The 20,477-nt window shown below is 42.9% G+C and overlaps 1 protein-coding gene across 1 annotated transcript in view; it reads right to left on the bottom strand.

Annotated features, from left to right (window-relative positions):
* Positions 1-20,477, bottom strand: part of syt9a (synaptotagmin IXa) — a 111,014-nt gene that overhangs the window by 28,432 nt on the left and 62,105 nt on the right. Inside the window, exon 3 of the mRNA XM_062026782.1 lies at positions 13,333-13,888. Coding sequence (XP_061882766.1) covers positions 13,333-13,888 — 556 coding nt within the window. The remainder of the gene's footprint in view (positions 1-13,332; positions 13,889-20,477) is intronic.

Raw genomic sequence — 20,477 nt, 5'->3', positions numbered from 1 at the left:
GGTGCTAAAAATGCAATACATGCATTTGTGTTGGAATTACCTGTATGGACACTTGTTCTGATTGGAATTGTTGTGTACTTATTTTGCGTACTGATTTCTTACACTGCACGCTTTTCAAGTGCCCTAAAGGCAGACAAAATTGTTCGGAATCTGGCATGAGATTTAGTCATAGTGAAATGACAACACTGCAGACAATCACACTGGATCAATGTTGTGCAGAGGTGATTCTGGACCACCATTAGCTGCCTTGCCTGCTGGTTTTAGTGCCTTCAGGGCCTTTGCATCTGTTTGTGAACATTTCACCTCCCAGTGGAAAATATAAGCAGACAACGACGAGTGCATCAGATGACAGCAGTGTGCCGTAATTTTTCTGTAGAGATGCGAACATGACAACAAGCTGGAACTAAAAATGCTACAGTTCAAGTAACACGGGACTTTAGCTTACAAAACATACAATAATCATTTATACTCTTTAAAAGCTTTGTGTTGCACTTTCACTTTCCTTAAAAGGAACAATGTAAACCAGGGCGTCCAAAATGTTGCCCAGGGGCCATTTTTGGACCACCGTGTCACACCCCGCCTCGGGTGAAGGTAATGTAACCTTTGCAAACCAGATTTTCAAACCAAGGATGGTAAGGCACGCAGTTGGTAACAGTTTACAAACATTTATTTACAACCCAGTGTCAAGAGGTGGACAACAACAAGAGGAAACAAAGCACCCAAAATCTCAGGAGAGGTTTTGGGTGCTCAGGACAGAGAATCTCCTATGGCAGTGACAGACAGCAGACTGTCAGAAAAATGACATTTTCCAACTTAAATAGCCCATAGCCCCTCCCACTAGCTGGGACCAATTTGACAGGGGGAATTAAGAATACCGTTCTTTTGTAAAATACATCATAAATAACCATCACATGTCTAAAAGTATTCACATAGTACTTTTGCATTTGTAGATCAGTCATTTTTGTATACAGTGTATTCAGACTTGGATAACATAACTTTTAAATGTCCAGTGTCCTTCTGTAACACCCAGCTTTTGAGAACCATGGTTTGGACCAAATTAGGCCTAATCAGTCAAGGCAGGTGTGTTCACCTATATCAGGGGTCGGCAACCCGCGGCTCTAGAGCCGCATGCGGCTCTTTAGCGCCGCCCTAGTGGCTCTCTGGAGCTTTTTCAAAAATGTATGAAAAATGAAAAAAGATTAGGGGAAAAATATATTTTTTGTTTTAATATGGTTTCAGTAGGAGGACAATCATGACACAAACCTCCCTAATTGTTATAAAGCACACTGTTTATATTAAACATGATTCACTGATTCTAATATTTGCTGAGCGCCGTTTTGTCCTACTAATTTTGGCGGTCCTTGAACTCACCGTAGTTTGTTTACATGTATAACTTTCTCCAACTTTATAGGATGTGCATGAATGCACAAAGGTGAGTTTTCTTGATATTATTGACTTGTGTGGAGTGCTAATCAGACATATTTGGTCACTGCAAGCTAATCGATGCTAACATGCTATTTAGGCTAGCTATATGTGCATATTGCAACATTATGCCTCATTTGTAGGTATATCTGAGCTAATTTAGTTTCCTTTAAGTCCTCTTAATTCAATTTATATGTCATGACACACTATCTGTATGTAATATGGCTTTTTATTTTTTGCGGCTCCAGACAGGTTTGTTTTTGTATTTTTGGTCCAATATGGCTCTTTCAACATTTTGGGTTGCCGACCCCTGACCTATATACAGCCCTCAGCCCCACCCTGACTCTTTTAGCCACCAGTTCAGAGCCATGCTGAGTGAGAGGTTATATTTTGTTTGTTGAGCGCATGCTTTTCACTGACTAACAAGATTGAATGTTTGTAGTTTGTCCATGTTGAGCTTCCTTACAAATGTGCATGGTTTGAGAGGAAGTTTAAGGGCAAACGGTGACAGTGGGGCGGGAGTCAAACTGTCACATCACCTCCCTCCTCTCCAGCGACAGCACGTCCAGGGAGACGAGACAGGTAATCAGCTAGCAAGTTAGTTTTGCCAGCTCGATGTGTAACGTTGAAGCAATATGGCTGTAACGCCAAGTACCATCTGGTGACACGGGAGTTCTTATCCCTCATGGAGTTGATCCAGCTCAATGCCCGGTGGTCCGTTTCCAGATCAAAGTCCGTCCGAGAAGGTTATAACGTAGGCTGTCCAACGCCCACTTGATGGCAGAGTACCTAGTTTCTCTGGGATGCAGTTTACGGCTCAGATAGAGAAGCGGTTGTTCCTCGCCTCCCTTTCCTTGGGCTAGGACGGCTCCAAGGCCCACACGGAGGCATCAACTTGAACAAGGAATCGCTGGTTGAAGTCAGGACTTTGTAAGACCGGGGAAGAGCATAGAATAGCTTTGACCTTCGTGAAGGTGATTTTACATGTTTCTGTCCATTTGACAGGATTAGAGGATGCTTTGGTTGTCAGCTCGACAAGAGGAGCTGTGATGGTAGAGTACCACCCGGAAAGCCCCAAGAATGACTGTACCTGCTTCTTTGTCCGGGGTCTAGGACTGTCTTTGATAGCCTTCACCTTATCCACCTGAGGACGTATCTGCCCGTTGCCAAGATGGTAACCTAGGTAGCACACCTCAGTTTTGGCCCACTCACATTTCTGGGTGTTAAGAGTGAGCCCGGTAGAACGGATCCGGAGCAGGACTTGACGCAGGTGAGGGAGGCGGTCTTCCCAGGAAGTGCTGAAAACCACCACATCATCGAGATAGGCAGCAGAGAACTGGCCACACCCCTGCAGAGCGCAATCCATTAGCCGCTGAAATGTTGCGGGGGCTCCGTGGAGTCCGAACGGCATAACCGTGTAATGATAGAGACCCTTTGGGCCACGGAAGGCAGTGTACTCCCTTGACTCCTTCTCTAAAGGCATTTGCCAATATGCCTTACACAGGTCAAGGGTGGTGATGAACACAGCTTTGCCCAGCTTCTCAAGTAGTTCATCAATACGTGGCATAGGATAAGCGTCAACTTTAGAAACTGCATTCACTTTGCGTAGGTCATTACATAGTCGTATTGTGTCGTCTTAGGGACGAGGACAAAGGGGTTACACCACTCACTGTTTGAGGGTTCAATCACTCCTAGATCCAGCATGGTTTGGATTTCATGGTTGAGGGGCTACACCATCCGCTCAGGCACTCTGTATGGGCGCTGACGGATAGGTATTGTTTTTTTAAGTGAATGACATGTTCAATTAGTGGAGTTCTTCCTGGCATTGCACTAAACAATACTGGGAATTTTTCACACACTTGCAAGAGTTTAAGGGCAGATTGTGCAGACAAGTGACTTACCTCAGGTTTCTGTGGTGTAGTGAGCATGGACAGATCTGTCTCCTCCACATCATCCTCCATTTCCACTTCCTGTGCCAGTGTCACCTTTTCCACATGCAACTCCTTGCTTTGAGTAGGTACTTGACTGGCTTGGACATCCTTTTCCTTCCACTTCATCATGGAGCATCTGGACTCCCCAGGAACCTACGCTAGGATCCTGTTTGTGGACTTCAGCTCTGCCTTCAACACCATCCTCCCTGGACTGCTACGAGACAAGCTCTACCAGCTCAGCGTGCCCGACTCCCTCTGCAGTTGGATCAATGACTTCCTGACAGACCGAAGACAGCACATGCGGCTGGGAAGATTGTCTCGGACAGTTGAACCACGAACACTGGTACTCCTCAGGACTGTGTACTTTCCCCCTGGCTCTTCTCCCTGTATACAAACTGCTGCACCTCCAGTCACCAGTCCGTAAAGCTGCTCAAGTTTGCGGATGACACTACCCTCATTGGGCTCATCTCGGATGGCGATGAGACCGCCTACAGGAGAGAGGTGGACCGGCTGGCGTCCTGGTGCAGCCTCAACAACCCGGAGCTGAACGCCCAGAAAACAGTGGAGATGATCATGGACTTCAGGAAAGTCACAGCCACACCATCCCCCCTCACCCTGATTGACTCTCCCACCCCCGTCTCCATTGTGGACTTCTTCCGTTTCTTGGGCACCACCATCACCCAGGACCTCAAGTGGGAGCCGACCATCAGCTCCCTCATCAAGAAGGCCCAGCAGAGGATGTACTTCCTGCGGCAGATGAGGAAACTTAAGGTGCCGACCGAGATGCTGGTGCAGTTTTACTCAGCCATCATCAAGTCCATCCTCACCTCCTCCATCACCGTGTGGTTCCCCGGCGCCACAGTCCAGGATAAGCATCGACTGCAGAACATCGTACGTGCTGCTGAGAAGATGATTGGCTGCAAGCTCCCATCCCTCCAGGACCTGTTCTCTTCCAGGACCAGGAGGCGCGTGGGTCGGATCACAGCTGACTCTTCTCACACTGGACACAAACTATTCTCTCTTCTCCCCTCAGGCAGGAGACTACGGTCCATCCAGACCCCCACCTCCCGCCACCTGAACAGTTTTTTCCCCTCGGCCATCAGGCACATGAACAATAACAAGATCTGATAGCTCAGTTTCAGCTCTTTTTATTACCAAATCTGTGTTATGTGTTTTATGTTGCACGATTGCACCAAGAAAAATTCCTAGTTTGTGAACCCGTTCTCAAGCAATGGCATTAAAAACTATTCTGATTCTGATTGTTTCCTTCCACAGAGGATTTCCTCTCCTTCCATTCCTTCAGAAGGTTGATGTGGTACACTTGGGATGCCTTTCCTTTATCCGGAAGTGAGATCTCATAGGTGACTGGACCAGCTTGTCTGACCACGGAGTAAGGACCTTGCCATTGGACCAGCAGTTTATGGCTTGAGGTTGGAAGCAAGAGCATTACCCTTTAACCTGGCTGTGGCACCCTCTGACGTGCTTTCTGGTCATACCAGGTCTTGTTTCATCTGGGCCTTTCCAAGATTTTTCCTTGCCTTTGCTCTGTATTGCTCTAGCCGGTCTCGTATCTGCAGCACATAAGAAAGAACCCCTTGTGGTGCAGGTGGTTTGGATTCCCATGATTTCTTCAAGAGGTGCAAGGGACCTTGAACAGGGAACCCATAAAGAAGCTCAAAAGGCGAAAACCTGGTAGAGGCTTGGGGTACCTCTCGATCATACTTGCCAACCTTGAGACCTACGAATTCGGGAGATGGGGGGTGGTGGGGTTGAGGTGGGCGGGTTGGTGGTAGTGGGGGTGTATATTATAGCGTCCCGGAAGAGTTAGTGCTGCAAGGTGTTCTGGGTATTTGTTCTGTTGTGTTTATGTTGTGTTACGGTGCGGATGTTCTCCCGAAATGTGTTTCTCATTCTTGTTTGGTGTGGGTTCACAGTGTGGCACATATTTGTAACAGTGTTAAAGTTGTTTATACGTCCACCCTTAGTGTGACCTGTATGGCTGTTGATCAAGTATGCGTTGCATTCACTTATGTGTGTGTATAAGCCGCATGTATTATGTGACTGTTTGTATGGAGGAAAAGCGGACGTGACGACAGGTTGTAGAGGACGTTAAATGCAGTGCCTTTAAGGCACACCCCCAATATTGTTGTCCGGGTGGAAATCGGGAGAAATTCAGGAGAATGGTTGCCCCGGGAGATTTCGGGAGTCTCCCGGGAAAATAGGGAGGGTTGGCAAGTATGCTCTCGATAGGCAAAGAGCAAGAAGGGAAGCCATTTCTCCCAGTCTCGACCAGTGTCATCTACAAACTTTCTCAGCAGGAACTTCTGGCTTTGGTTGAAGCGTTCCACCAGCCCGTCGGTTTGTGGATGATACGGGTGGTGCGAATGCCAGTAATTCCAAGTTGTTTGTGAAGCTGCGTCATGAGCTTTGAGATTAAGTTGGTTCCTTGATCTGTGATTATTTCATCTGGAATTCCTACTCGTGAGAAGAACTGTACAAGTGCAGCGATGACTTTGGGAGTCTTGATACTCCTTAGTGGGAAGGCCTCAGGAAACCTGGTGGCATAGTCACAGAGTACAAGGATGTATTCATGGCCTCCACTGCTTTTCTCCAGGGGTCCAACGATATCCATTCCGATCCTCCGGAAAGGAACATCAATGAGAGGAAGAGGGAGTAGTGTGGCTTTCTCAGGTCGTCTCGGGGAAGTCTTCTGGCACTGCAGACATGTTTGACAGTATTCAATAACATCTTTGACCATTAAAGGCCAAAAGAAGCGAGCTTTGACTCGAGCGAGAGTCTCGTCTTGTCCAAGATGACCAGCCCAAGGTATGGAATGAGCAAGATGGAGTACAAGGGGCCTACAGCAGGTAGGGACCAGCAAGCGATTCTCTGGCTGATCTGCTACACACAGGACTAGCATATTTGATCTTAGCCAGCAGGGGAGCCAGTGAGACGTCAGCTCTCTGTAGCTTCAGATGTCTTCAGGTACCTGCCACTCTCCATCAGGTTTCAAGCTTGACACATCACCCAACAGTGGAGTACCTTGGATCTTCTCCAGGCGGCGCTGGCACTTGCTTTTCGGGGGGCCCTTCTGACCACCCTGGCATAGAGAAGAGTCCAAGTCAGGAAAAGGCTCCAGCCCTAGCTTGGCTGTTTGGGCACAGGTGAGTACTGGATAAGCCTCTTGAATGGCTGGCATAGAACTGGACTTTGCTTTCTGCTTGTGTGCCTGATGAACAAGATCATGCAGAATAGGCAAGTCTCTGCCCAAGATCATGTCATGGGGCATGTGGTCAAGAACGCCCACACAGAGCAAGAAAGCCTGGTCATTGATGACGATGGTCACATCAGCCACGGGATATCTTCTTTGGTCACCATGGACACATTGAATGGCTGTGGCATGCTGATAGTCAAGATTACCAAGTGACACAAAAGAATGGTTCAGCAGTGTCATGGAGCTGCCTGTGTCCAACAGTGCTTGCACTGGACGGCCATTAACACAAGATGGCATCTTGATAAGCTCAGTGTCAGGTTTGGCCTCAGGTTCAGGATTGGGTGCAAAAGCAGGTGCCATGACTGAAGCTGGGACAGATGGATGGGGAACATGACAGAAGCTGGACAGCTTGGGACCTTTCAAGGGACAGACTGAGGCTCGATGCCCTGGCTGTTGACAGTGGTAGCAGATGAGATCCTTCACTGGACTCTTGTTCGGGAACACTCTGTTGTCCCCTGAGGTGCTGTAACCACCTCCTTTCTGCACACCTCTCTGGTGTGACAGGTCGGCTGCACCTTGGGCTGCTACACGGTTGTTCTGCTGCCTTGGCATTCGGTGTCTTTTACAAGCATTCAAGTAATGGCCTGCAAGTTAGCAGCAGTAAGTCCATCTTCTGGCTTGTGTTCATTGACCCAAGTCTTCATCTCATTGGGCAGCATGCGAATCATTTGCTCCAGAATGAAAAGCTCTGCGATGTCATCTTTGGAATGCTGCTCTGACTTGATCCATCTTCTGTAGAGACATTTGACATCCTTGGGAGATTCACCAATAGGAATGTAGGTTGACCGGAACTGGAGCCTATAAGTCTCAGGAGAGATATCAAACTTAGCAAGGAGGGCTTCTTTAAGGTCAGCGTAGACGTTGGAAGCATCTTCCTCCATCGCAGAGTAGGCATCCAGGGCTTTGCCGGTCAAGAGTGGAACAAGTCGGCAGGCCCAGTCAGACTGAGGCCAGCCCTAGGTGCGAGCGATGCGCTTGAAGCGGACAAGAACGTTTTCAATGTCCTCACTCTGCTGGAAAGGGAGTATCTTTGGGCCTTGTCGGAGACGATGGTCAGGCAAGGAATCTCTGGACGGCGACGCTTGAGGATTAGGAGTTGGACGTGGGCGAGTTCTGGGTTTGGGTTTGGGCGACTGCTCACAACGACTATCATCAGGAGTACGGTTAGCATTTTGGTTAGTGAGTGAGTGATCTAGGCTAGGCCTTGTACAGACAGTTTTTAACTCCTGGAGTTCACGGACCAGGACAGCTTCCCTAGGTTGCTGTCCAATCAAAAAGTCTTGGAACATGTTAACAAGGGTAGGTTTTCCTAGCACTCTTTCAGGCCTCTGTGGCTCAGCAGACCACCTAGCCTTCCCAGACCCCTTCCTATGCTGCTTACGCCTTGTCCCAGAGTTCTCAAAACCTTTGACGTCTTCTTCAGACTCCTCGGTGTTCCACCCAACTTCACGCTCCTCAGCCACAGTCGCATGGTCCAGTCTCATTGCCGTGGCCCCTCAACCAGCCATTTCATCAGTCTCCTCTGTCATTGCCACCTCAGACACTTGGGATCTCAAACCAGTTCTGGCCCACCCTCTGCCAGGTTTGTTGTAAACTCTGCGGTTTGCCATCCCACCACTGCTACCATATGTCACACCCCGCCTCGGGTGAAGGTAATGTAACCTCTGCAAACCAGACTTTCAAACCAAGGATTGCAAGGCACGCAGTTGGTAACAGTTTACAAACATTTATTTACAACCCAAAGTGTCAAGAGGTGAACAACAAGAGGAAACAAAGCACCCAAAATCTCGGTAGATGTTTGATGTATGGAGACCTGAGCTCCTGCTCAGGACAGAGAACCTCCTCTGGCAGTGACAGACAGCAGACTGTCAGAAAAATTGCATTTTCCGACTTAAATAGCCCATAGCCCCTCCCACCAGCTTAGACCAATTTGACAGGGGGAATTAAGATTACCGTTCTTTTGTAAAATACACCATAAATAACGATCACATAGTACTTTTGCATTTGTAGATCACTCATTTTTGTATACAGTGTATTCAGGCTTGGATAACATAACTTTTAAATGTCCAAATTCCTTCTGTAACACCCAGCTTTTGAGAACCATGGTTCGGCCCAAATTAGGCCTAATCAGTCAAGGCAGGTGTGTTCACCTATATAGAGCCCTCAGCCCCACCCTGACTCTTTTAGTTACCATTTCAGAGCCATAGTGAGTGAGAGGTTATATTTTGTTTGTTGAGCGCATGCTTTTCACTGACTAACAAGATTGAATGTTTGTAGTTTGTCCATGTTGAGCTTCCTTACAAACATGCACGGTTTGAGAGGAAGTTTAAGGGCAAACGGGGACAGTGGGGGGGGGGCGTCTAAAATACGAAGCTTATCGGCTTATGATACAGTATATCAAAGTTCAATCAATCAATCAAAGTTGACTTATATAGCCCTAAATCACGAGTGTCTCAAAGGGCTGCATAAGCCACAATGACATCCTCGGCTCAGATCCTACATCCGGGCAAGAAAAAACTCAACCCAATGGGATGACAATGAGAAACCTTGGAGGGGACCGCAGATGTGGGAACCCCCCTAGCGACCGGTGCAATGGATGTCGAGTGGATCTAGCATATATCATATCAACCTATAATAGATTGGTTTTAACAGCTTTAATGCACAAAATGTGTCCAAGTGCTCCCCCACATTATGTTTTGCGTGTATTTCTCTCACTGTACTGTAAATGAAGGAAAACAATTTTGCCAGTATGGATGTGAAATGGGTCTTATATTATTGATAATGGTCCTATAGCCTTAAAAAGTCCTACATTTGACTTGTATAAACCTGCACAGACCCTTAGTACAAAATAAGTAATAGACGTATGCATTATTTATACCGATACATCGGATTAGCCAATACGCAAGGCTTCAATATTGGTATCGTTACTGAAGTGGAAAAAATTACAGACCTCCCTCATAAAAACAGCACGTCCGCTTAATTGCCACCATTATGTAAAACGATAATAAAGAAAAGGACCACATCCAACATTTAATATTACCTCACTGATTACATTTGGAAGCCAAACAATGTGCTTGATAGAAATAGTTCAGCAGCTGTATTTACTGATATTGTTCTGGCCCAGTTAAGCAGCCTAAAACGTTTGGCCAGTCCTAAATGGCAGCATTACCCTTTGTAGCTACAAAATGTGTTATATGTCCTTTTCAGGCCTTTGTCACTGTGTAGTGTGATTGTGTCCATTGCTTAAAGTTGTAATTTCAATGAATGAGGTTCTGTGCAATTACACAGGGCAGCTTTGCTCCTTTTTCTCCCAGTGAGACAGAGCACAATCGGATTAGTAAAGCAGTTATTAATGACCTCCTCACGCAGCCGCACTACTTTTTCAAGTATTCAGCTGGATTTAATTGTCTGGAGGAGTATACATTTTTTTTGTCTCTATTGAAAAGTGACTGCTGTATAAAAATAGTTTTCCATATTTGTTGCAGTGTAATCTGCCACATTAGGTACACCTTTGCACACAATGTAAACCCATTGCAAAAGTTGCACCAACATAACAACTCATTTTAATTGACAGTATCAGAGGAGTATAAATTAAACAATATGTTTATTAGGTAACACTTCAGTATGGGGAACACATATTCACTGTTAATTAGTTGCTTATTAACATGCAAATTGGTAACATATTGGCTCTTAATTAGTCATTATTAAGTACTTGTTAATGCCTTATTCATGGCCTTGTTATACAACCAGAAAGCCATTAACTAAGAGTCTTCCCGCAATAACCTCAGAATTATTGCTTATTAGTAACCCTAACCCTAACCTTTATATGTTCCCCTAGTGCCCAAATAACTCTAAATCAAGTCTTTGTTACTTTAATAAGCAATTGATTAATGGTGAATACTAAAGTGTTACCGTTTATTATTTTAGTTGTTGTCTATCATACTGAGAGATATTTAACCCCTGATGTAGCTATATTGACATAAACAAAACATTAAAAGCAGCTATAAAAATTGTGCAGTTCAGTGTGTACGCTGATATCCAAAAAGTAAACATTATTATTAAATGTCTACATCTATGATTGTGTCAATCAAAACAGAACGAGGAAGAGTTGGTTGTAACATTTTTGCTGCTTTAAATTCAATTGCAAAAATATAAGAATAATACGATACTGACAATTAAAGGCCTACTGAAACCCACTACTACCGACCACGCAGTCTGATAGTTTATATATTAATGATGAAATCTTAACATTGCAACACATGCCAATACGGCCGGGTTAACTTATAAAGTGCAATTTTAAACTTCCCAGGAAACTTCCGCTTGAAAACGTTGCGGTATGATGACGTATGCGCGTGACGTCACGAGGTCAAGGGAAGTGTTTGGACCCAATTCAAATACCTCTGTTTTCTTCGACAAAATTCCACAGTATTCTGGACATCTGTGTTGGTGAATCTTTTTGCAATTTGTTTAATGGACAATGGAGACTGCAAATAAGAAAGTTGTAGGTGCGATCGGTGGAGCGGCGGACTACAGCAACACCAACACCAGGAGGTTGTGTTGTGTTTTGAGCAGGATAGCAGACGCACTACGGTGAGTACAGCTTTGGCTTCCAAACATTTGATCGCTTGCCCGTACGTGCGTGTCGATATGTGCATGTCACGTACGTAACTTTGGGGAAATATATGTTTCTTGCCGACTCTGAGGGCGGCCGGGGTGTCGTCAAAAGCGTACAACGCCCGCCGCCGCATCTAAGTTAGCTTCTATTTTTTTAGATTCGCCAAGCTGAAAAATATTAACCGTGTATTTACATGTTCATGGTTTAATAGTATTGTTGATCTTCTGTCTGTCCTTCCAGTCAGGGTTTTTTTAAATTTAGTTTCTATCTGCATTTGAGACTGATGCTATCACGTTGGCTACGTAGCTAGGTTAGCTTCTATTTTTTTAGCTTCGCCAAGCTGAAAAATATTAACCGTGTATTTACATGTTCATGGTTTAATAGTATTGTTGATCTTCTGTCTATCCTTCCAGTCAGGGTTTTTTTTAATTTAGTTTCTATCTGCATTTGAGACTGATGCTATCACGTTGGCTACGTAGCTAGGTTAGCTTCTATTTTTATAGCTTCGCCAAGCTGAAAAATATTAACCGTGTATTTACATGTTCATGGTTTAATAGTATTGTTGATCTTCTGTCTATCCTTCCAGTCAGGTTTTTTTTTAATTTAGTTTCTATCTGCATTTGAGACTGATGCTATCACGTTAGCTACGTAGCTAGGTTAGCTTCTATTTTTATAGCTTCGCCAAGCTGAAAAATATTAACCGTGTATTTACATGTTCATGGTTTAATAGTATTGTTGATCTTCTGTCTATCCTTCCAGTCAGGTTTTTTTTTTATTTAGTTTCTATCTGCATTTGAGACTGATGCTATCACGTTGGCTATGTAGCTAGGTTAGCTTATATTTTTTTAGCTTGGCAAAGCTGAAAATTATTAATCGTGTATTTACATGTTCATGGTTTAATAGTATTGTTGATCTTCTGTCTATCCTTCCAGTCAGGATTTTTTTTAAATTGTGTTTCTATCTGCATTTGAGCCTACTATCACGTCAGCTCTGTAGCTAACTTAGCTTCTATTTTTTTAGCTTCGCAAAGCTGAAAATTATTAATCCTGTATTTACATGTTCAGTCACTGTGAATGTCCATTTCGCGTGCTCGACTCTCATTTTCAAGAGGATATAGTATCTGAGGTGGTTTAAAATACAAATCCGTGATCCACAATAGAAAAAGGAGAAAGTGTGGAATCCAATGAGCCAGCTTGTACCTAAGTTACGGTCAGAGCGAAAAACGATACGTCCATCACTGCCTCTCAAGTCCTTCACTGTAACGTTCCTCATCTACGAATCTTTCATCCTCGCTCAAATTAATGGGGTAATTGTCACTTTCTCGGTCCGAATCTCTCTCGCTCTATTGTAAACAAAGGACAATTGTGAGGAATACTACCTCCTCTGACGTCACGCTACTTCCGGTACAGGCAAGGCTTTTTTTATCAGCGAGCAAAAGTTGCGAACTTTATCGTCGATTTTCTCTACTAAATCCTTCCAGCAAAAATATGGCAATATCGCGAAATGATCAAGTATGACACAAAGAATGGATCTGCTATTCCCGTTTAAATAAAAAAAAATCATTTCAGTAGGCCTTTAACTGCCAAGGTGGAATTTTGGATGAATGTTTTGTCTTTTAAACCTTATTGTGTATGTGTAAGAGTCTCTATTACAAGTTAAAGCTTTCATATAGGAAATATTGGAAAAATTGAGATGCCTCTTGATGACGCTTTATTGCAAAAAAGCCATAGCTTCAAAGAGGAAAATATCTCTAAAAATTCAGATAATTCAATTTTATTTACAAACCATAACAATTGACATTATAAGCTGAACTAGCAGCTGCAAACATGTAAAAACGTTGACACAATGATTCTGCATCATCTGCTTAGCCAACACCAAATTTCTGCTCTTGCAGCAGAACCGCTACACAAATTGCTTTGTGTATCTGCAGCAATCAATGAATAGGAGGCTGGTTTTTCATGACCTTCTCCCCTTAGTAGTTAATATTTTATCTGTAATTTTTTATTTGCTCATACCACACAGTATTTATATTTTAGATATGGCATTGAAAATGTTGGCGCTGTTTCATAAGAATAGATTTAATTACTCACCGTAGAGACATATTTGATTTCCCGGCAGAGTTTTGTCTCCCGTGGGAAATCTGCCAGATCCAGGAAGTTGTCCACAACCACTTGGCCAATAATGTCATGGCGGGAAAATCGGTCGAAGTCGTAGACGCTGAAGTGCAGCTTACGTGTGGGAAGCTCTGAGTAGGCCACGGGAAACAAGAAGACCTCATCAAACACAGGGTTGAGAGTCTTGCGATGCACCTTGGTCTGATGCTTGGTCATCCGATCAGGCAGCAGGTAGATCTTAACATAAGGGTCTGACGTTCCGGAGAAGTCCTTGGCTGGTAGATCCTCCGCTCTGTGGATTTTAACAATCAGCTGCTCCAAGTCGCAGTCAAACCTGAGGATGAAGTGGAGGCGTCCACAGCCTCTGCCTCTGTGACTGCCGTCATCTCCCTCCAGAGAGCGTTGTTTGTAGAGCTCGGGTTTGAGGCGCCCCAGGCCCAGTCCCATTCCAGTGAGGGAGTCCTGCCTTTGAAACTGGGCCATGTTGAAGTCGGGGTTGGATAGGTTCATTTGTCGGCGTATGGAGCCTTGTCTGTGAATCAAGGACATCATTCAAATTAATAATAATAGTAATGGATTAGATTTATATAGCGCTTTTCTATCGGCTAGATACTCAAAGCGCTTACAGAGAAGTGAGAACCAATTATTCAGTCACTCCACATTTACACCTAAGTGGTGGTAAGTTACATTTGTAGCCACAGCTTCCCTGGGGTAGACTGAAGTAAGCGTGGCTGCCAATTTGTGCCGATAGCCCCTCCGACCATTAGACTGACTGGATCACAATTTTTACAAATTTTACACTCTCATTAGGTAACAACTCTGAGTGTAAAAATGTTCACAAAAAAACTTAAGGAAAAGTTTCTTCTTTCCTTTTTTCAGATCCTTTGTCCATGCCCCACCCTTCCACAAACTTTCGATAATCCATTTGGTAGTTTTCGTTCCATCCTGCTTTGTAAATAAAAAATAACATAACTCACGAAGGGGCGTGGCTAAGATGCACACGCAGTCGTTTGCCTCTGCAGTAACTCCGGTGAAAACTGCAAGATTTTAATTCAAATTCTCCTTTTTTTTTTAATTAAAACTGACAACGCTTGGCCAACTATATGCATGCCTATCACTCTGGGTGAGTTATACTCTGTCAAAACATAGATAACAACGATTATGCCCAAGACACGAAGAGGGAAGCAATCAGAGTCACATGTGGCCGTAAACGAGCTTGAGGCTAGCGCTGAGATGGCGTCATCAACTTTGAAGAAGTTGCTGGATAAGATACTCGAGTCTATGAACAAACGTTTTGACATGCTTGAGGAAAAGCTTGAGGCTCTTACAAGCAAGCAGGCGGCATTGACCAACAGATTGGAGGACATGGAGCAGCAAGGTTCCGACCACGAGCGCCGCATTGAAGCACTGGAACAAAAACTGACTGAAACGCAGAAGAGCAATGAGAAATTGGCAGCTAAAATAGTCAAATTGGATGGGCGCTCAAGACGTAATAACATAAAAATAGTCGGGATACCAGAGCAAGAAGAAAAGGGAAGACCTACGGATTTCGTTGCGGACCTGATACCAAAGTTTTTTGGAGCGAGTAACTTCTCCAAGCCAGTGGTGGTGGACCGCGCGCACCGTGTCCCGCTCGCTCGCTATGGTGACGGCAAGCGCCCCAGGAGCATCATCGCAAGAATACACTTCTACCAGGACAAGGAGCTACTTCTTCGACTGAGCCGCGGCCAGGAGCTGATCTACAACGGCCTGTGCGTCTTCCTGTTTCCAGACTACACTGCCGAGGTGTCAGCGCAAAGACGGGCTTTTCGAGAGGTAATGAACATGCTGCGGGAGAAGGAAATCAAGTTTAGGCTACGTTTTCCAGCTCGCCTGCATGTGGAGTACAACGACCAGGTAAAGGTGTTTACCTCTCCTACAGACACTAAGACCTTCATTATAAAACATCTTAGAGGCTAATCATCCGTAACGGCTCTACCACACAAGGCTTATGATAAGCATAAAGCAGAAATACACTTTTTCACTGAGGTTTATTTCACCGGAGGACGCAGGAAAAAAAAAAAACACTTCGCTGCCGAGCTATTGCTTGGAGCAGTGAACGCAACTACTAGCATGCACCCTGCGCCTGAAGATGGGGGTGGGGGACTTTTGGACTGGGGAATCGACCAACAGGACGTCATATGGACAACATCACTATGGAGATTTCACTCCAAAACATTGAACTACACACGATGGGGACAGAGGGAGGGGGGAATGGGGTGTGAGTGTTGTGTACGTGTGAATCTGAGTATGAATGTGGAGGGGAGAGGTGCACAATCATATTTCAACTTACCAATTACTAAGGTTTTTTTTTCATGTAAAGATAAAATACCCTAAAAAACTTGAATGTCAACTTGTAAGAAAAAAAATCACACTAGTTTCATGGAACGTCAGGGGCTTCGCTAAAAATATTAAAGCAGGGAAGGTTTTTTCACACTTAAATTCATTCAAAGTTTATGTTTTATTCTTACAAGAAACACATCTCTGTAAAGACAATCAACACAAACTTAAAGCTACAGTAGCTGGATATCTCAGGTTTATCATGCACCCTTTACTTCACAAGCTAGAGGTGTAGCCATTTTATTTTATAAAAATGTGTCTTTCATACTTACATCAAAAATAATTGACCCTAACAGAAGATTTATTTTATTAAATGGTCATATTACATCCTACCCAGTAACTTCACCAGACACCGATGACTCAAACTTTTATCATAGAGTCTTTGGTCTACTTCCTGATGATAGCTCCTCTCATATCTACATTGGTGGTGATTTTAACTGCCTTTTGGATCCCACTTTAGATAGACTGTCAACTAAATCTCATGTAATTACTAATTAAACTAAAACCATTAATAATCGTATGAGATCAAGAAATATCCTAGACATTTGGAGAACAAAACATCCTAATAAAAGGGAGTATTCATTTTACTCCGCTTTACACAATTCTTACACGAGAATCGATTACTTTTTAGTGGAAGCCTCTGCCCTCTCCAATGTCAGTAATCCTGAGTTCCACAGTAGAGTCATCTCAAATCACAGCCCTGTGAGTCTGCAGATCCAAATTGATCTCCTTAAAATCAAACAAAAATGGAGATTTAATCCACAATTATTATTATATGAAGATTTTAAAGAGTATATGAACAATATTATCAAAGATTTTATTGAGGTAAATGATAACGGAGAGGTCTCAGACTCCACAATGTGGGAAGCCCTTAAATCTACTGTGAGAGGATATATACATTTGAAAGCTCAAAACAAAGAGAAGCAAGAAAAAGGCAGAAATAAATAGAAAAAGAAATGGAAGAAAGAATGCATTCATATAAATTCTCTTTTGCTGACTACAATAAGATGCTGGAACTGAAAAATGAATACAACTCTCTTCTTCACGGGGAAGTATCTAAACTCTTACTGAAAAATAAACAAAACATTTTTGAAATATCTGATAAACCACAAAAACTTCTGTCTAGACAGCTCAAAGGAGATCAAGCCAAAGCTGCTATCCACAAAATATGCTCAAAAACTGGTTAAACATGTACACATTCACAGGATATCAACAATGTCTTTAAAAACTTTTATTCAGAATTATATAAATCTATTTCAGCTATATCGGCTAATAATTTTAATGATTTTTTTACTCCATTAAACCTACCTCAACTGAGTCCAAATCATCAGGACTCTTTAGACAATACCATTTCAACTGAAGAACTGGTAAAAGCACTGATATATTTCTCAGTGAATAAAAGCCCTGGTCCAGATGGATTTGGTGCAGAGTTTTATCAAGCTTTTAGTGAAATACTGTCCCCTATAATACTAAGAATGTTAAATGACTCTTTCTTAAACAACAAACTTCCAAGCTCCTTGTATTAAGCCCATATAACTGTATGTATAATACCAAAAAAGGGAAAAAATCCACTCGATCCAGCCAATTATATGCCTATCTCCCTGCTCAATCTAGACCATAAGATTCTAACTAAGGTACTTGCAACAAGGTTAAGCAACCACATAACAGAAATTATTCATCAGGACCAGGTCGGTTTCATCCCGGACAAACCTTCTTTCGGCAATGTACGGAGATTATTGAACTTGGTGTACTCGGACTGCACAGGAAACAAAAAGGCAGCCGTCCTGACTCTGGATGCTCATAAAGCTCTTGATTCAATTGAGTGGGCTTATCTATTTCATGTTCTCAAATTATTTGGGTTTGGAGAAAATGTTATAAAATGGATTAAAAAATGGGCCAAAATTATATGTCATAACCAATAATGTAATATCGGATAGTTTTGAATTGCATCGCAGCGTGAGACAGGGCGACTGCCTTTCGCCCTTACTTTTCAATTTGGCCCTAGAACCACTGGCTATTGGTTTAAGAATTAACTCTAATATTAAAGGATTTTCAGTGGGCACACAAGAGTCTCATCTCACTTTATGCAGATGATGTACTTGTTACACTTATTGAGCCAGAAATTGCATTACTACTTCTTTTAGAATATGTAGACTCTTTTGGTAAAATATCTGGTTATAAAATAAACTGGTCCAAAAGCGAGCTTATGTTCCTAGGAGATAATGTAAAGATCAGTCAAAACCCAGTTAAAGTTGCAGAAAACTATATATCCTATCTCGGCTTAAAAATATCAAAAAATTATGAATCATTACTAAAATTGAACTTTACTGAAGCCTTTGAGAAACTGAAAGGGTGTATAGAGTATTGGAAGACCCTACCTCTCTCTATGTTAGTTAGAGCGAATGCTATCAAAATGATCACCCTGCCCAAATGTATCTATCTTTTTCAAAATTTACCAATTCTAATTTCTGCAGATTTTTTCCAAAAACTTGACTCTTTAGTTCTAGATTTTGTGGGGATATAAAAAAACGCAGAATATCCAAAAATCACTTATTCAGATCTACAAAGGAAGGGGGACTGGGTCTTCCAATGTTCAAAAATTATTACTGGGAATCAAATCTGAACGCTTTGACCTATTGGAAGATTGGGTTCCCAAATAATGAATCACTTAATTATGCTCCCTTGTGGTTGAAATTGGAACTGCAGTCATTAGTTAAACCTTACACATCATTGCTATCTCTACTTTTAACTAAACCAGTCTCTTCTATTAAATCAACAAGCCATAGTGTAGTAGTAAGAATTTCTATCAAAACTCGTTCTCAAATTAAGAAAACAATTGAATATTTCCAATGTAACTATGTATTCACCAATGTGTCACAATCATGCATTTATTCCAACGATGACAGACATAATTTTTTTTGACTGGTACTCAAATGGAATTAAATGTATAAAAGACATTTATTTCGAGGACAGTCTTGCGTCATTTAAGCAATTTGTCCCAATTCAGTTGGTTTTGCTATTTGCAGGTAAGAAAAAGTATTAAAGAAAAAATTTCAAAGTCTCATCTGGTAAATGAAAAACACCCTCTCTTAGAAGTACTAAATGTATCACCCACAAGTAAAAAGCTTATCGCCAAATTTGCCAGCTGCTTCATTATGCCCATGACATCAGCAGACGGTGTTAAAAGAGCATGGGAACAGGAACTAAGAACAACAATACCCAAACAGCAATGGGAACGGACACTTTCTGAAATTCACAATTGCTCAATTAACAGCAGACTTAGGCTCATGCAGTTCAAAGTGATTCATCCTTTTTATTACTCCAAATTCTTATTACACAAATTTTATCCTGATACATCTCCACTTTGTGATAAATGTAAATCTGCTGAAGGATCACCGTCTCATTCGTTTTGGGAATGTCCAATTATTCAATCATTTTGGTCTAGCATTTTCTTCTTTTACTCGGGGGTATATCAGAGAAAACTTGTCCCTGACAGGAATATAATCTTGTTTGGGTAGTCTTCAGAAACACACAAAACTTCCAAAATATATTACAGCTGTGTTGCTTGTCGGGACGGTTTTGGCCAAAAGACTCATTCTCAAAGAGTGGAAAACCCCATCTGCACCCAATTTCAGGAACTGGTTAAAGGCCTACTGAAACCCACTACTACCGACCACGCAGTCTGATAGTTTATATATCAATGATGAAATCTTAACATTGCAACACATGCCAATACGGCCGGGTTAACTTATAAAGTGCAATTTTAAATTTCCGGCTAAACTTCCGGTTGAAAACGTCTTTGGATGATGAAGTATGCGCGTGACGTAACCAGTGAAACAGAAGTATCGGTACCCCATTGATTACAATACAAAATAGCTCTGTTTTCATCTCATAATTCCACAGTATTCTGGACATCTGTGTTGGTGAATCTTTCGCAATTTGTTTAATGAACAATGAAGACTGCAAAGAAGAAAGTTGTAGGTGGAATCGGTGTATTAGCGGCGGACTACAGCAACACAACCAAGAAGACTTTGACTCGGATAGCAGACGCGCTAGCCGACGCTAGCCACCGACCGCACGGATGATCGTGGTGAAGTCCTTAATCCTTCCGTCGATCGCTGGAACGCAGGTGAGCACGGGTGTTGATGAGCAGATGAGGGCTGGCTGGCGTAGGTGGAGCGCTAATGTTTTTATCATAGCTCTGTGAGGTCCCGTTACTAAGTTAGCTTCAATGGCGTGGTTAGCAACAGCACTTTTAACCTTCGCCAGGCTGGAAAGCATTAACCGTGTATTTACATGTCCATGGTTTAATAGTATTGTTGATCTTCTGTCTATCCTTCCAGTCAGGGATTTATTTATGTTGTTTCTATATGCAGTTAAGCACGATGCTATCACAGACGCGCTAGCCGCCGAACTCACCTTAACTTCCTCCGTCTCCGGGCCGCCAACCGCATCTGTGATCGGGTGAAGTCCTTCGTCGCAACGTCGATTGCTGGAACGCAGGTGAGCACGGGTGTTGATGAGCATATGAGGGCTGGCTGGCGTAGGTGGAGAGCTAATGTTTTTAGCATAGCTCTGTGAGGTCCGGTTGCTAAGTTAGCTTCAATGGCGTCTTTAGCAACAGCATTGTTAACCTTCGCCAGCCTGGAAAGCATTAACCGTGTAGTTACCTGTCCATGGTTTAATAGTATTGTTGATTTTCTATCTATCCTTCAGCTATTTGTCTTGGCCAATATTTTGCA

Source organism: Entelurus aequoreus, linkage group LG02 (genome assembly GCF_033978785.1).
Source record: "Entelurus aequoreus isolate RoL-2023_Sb linkage group LG02, RoL_Eaeq_v1.1, whole genome shotgun sequence".
NCBI classification, from domain to species: domain Eukaryota; kingdom Metazoa; phylum Chordata; class Actinopteri; order Syngnathiformes; family Syngnathidae; genus Entelurus; species Entelurus aequoreus.
Note: the sequence above shows the minus strand (reverse complement) of the source record. Positions and strands in the feature narration are given on the sequence as shown.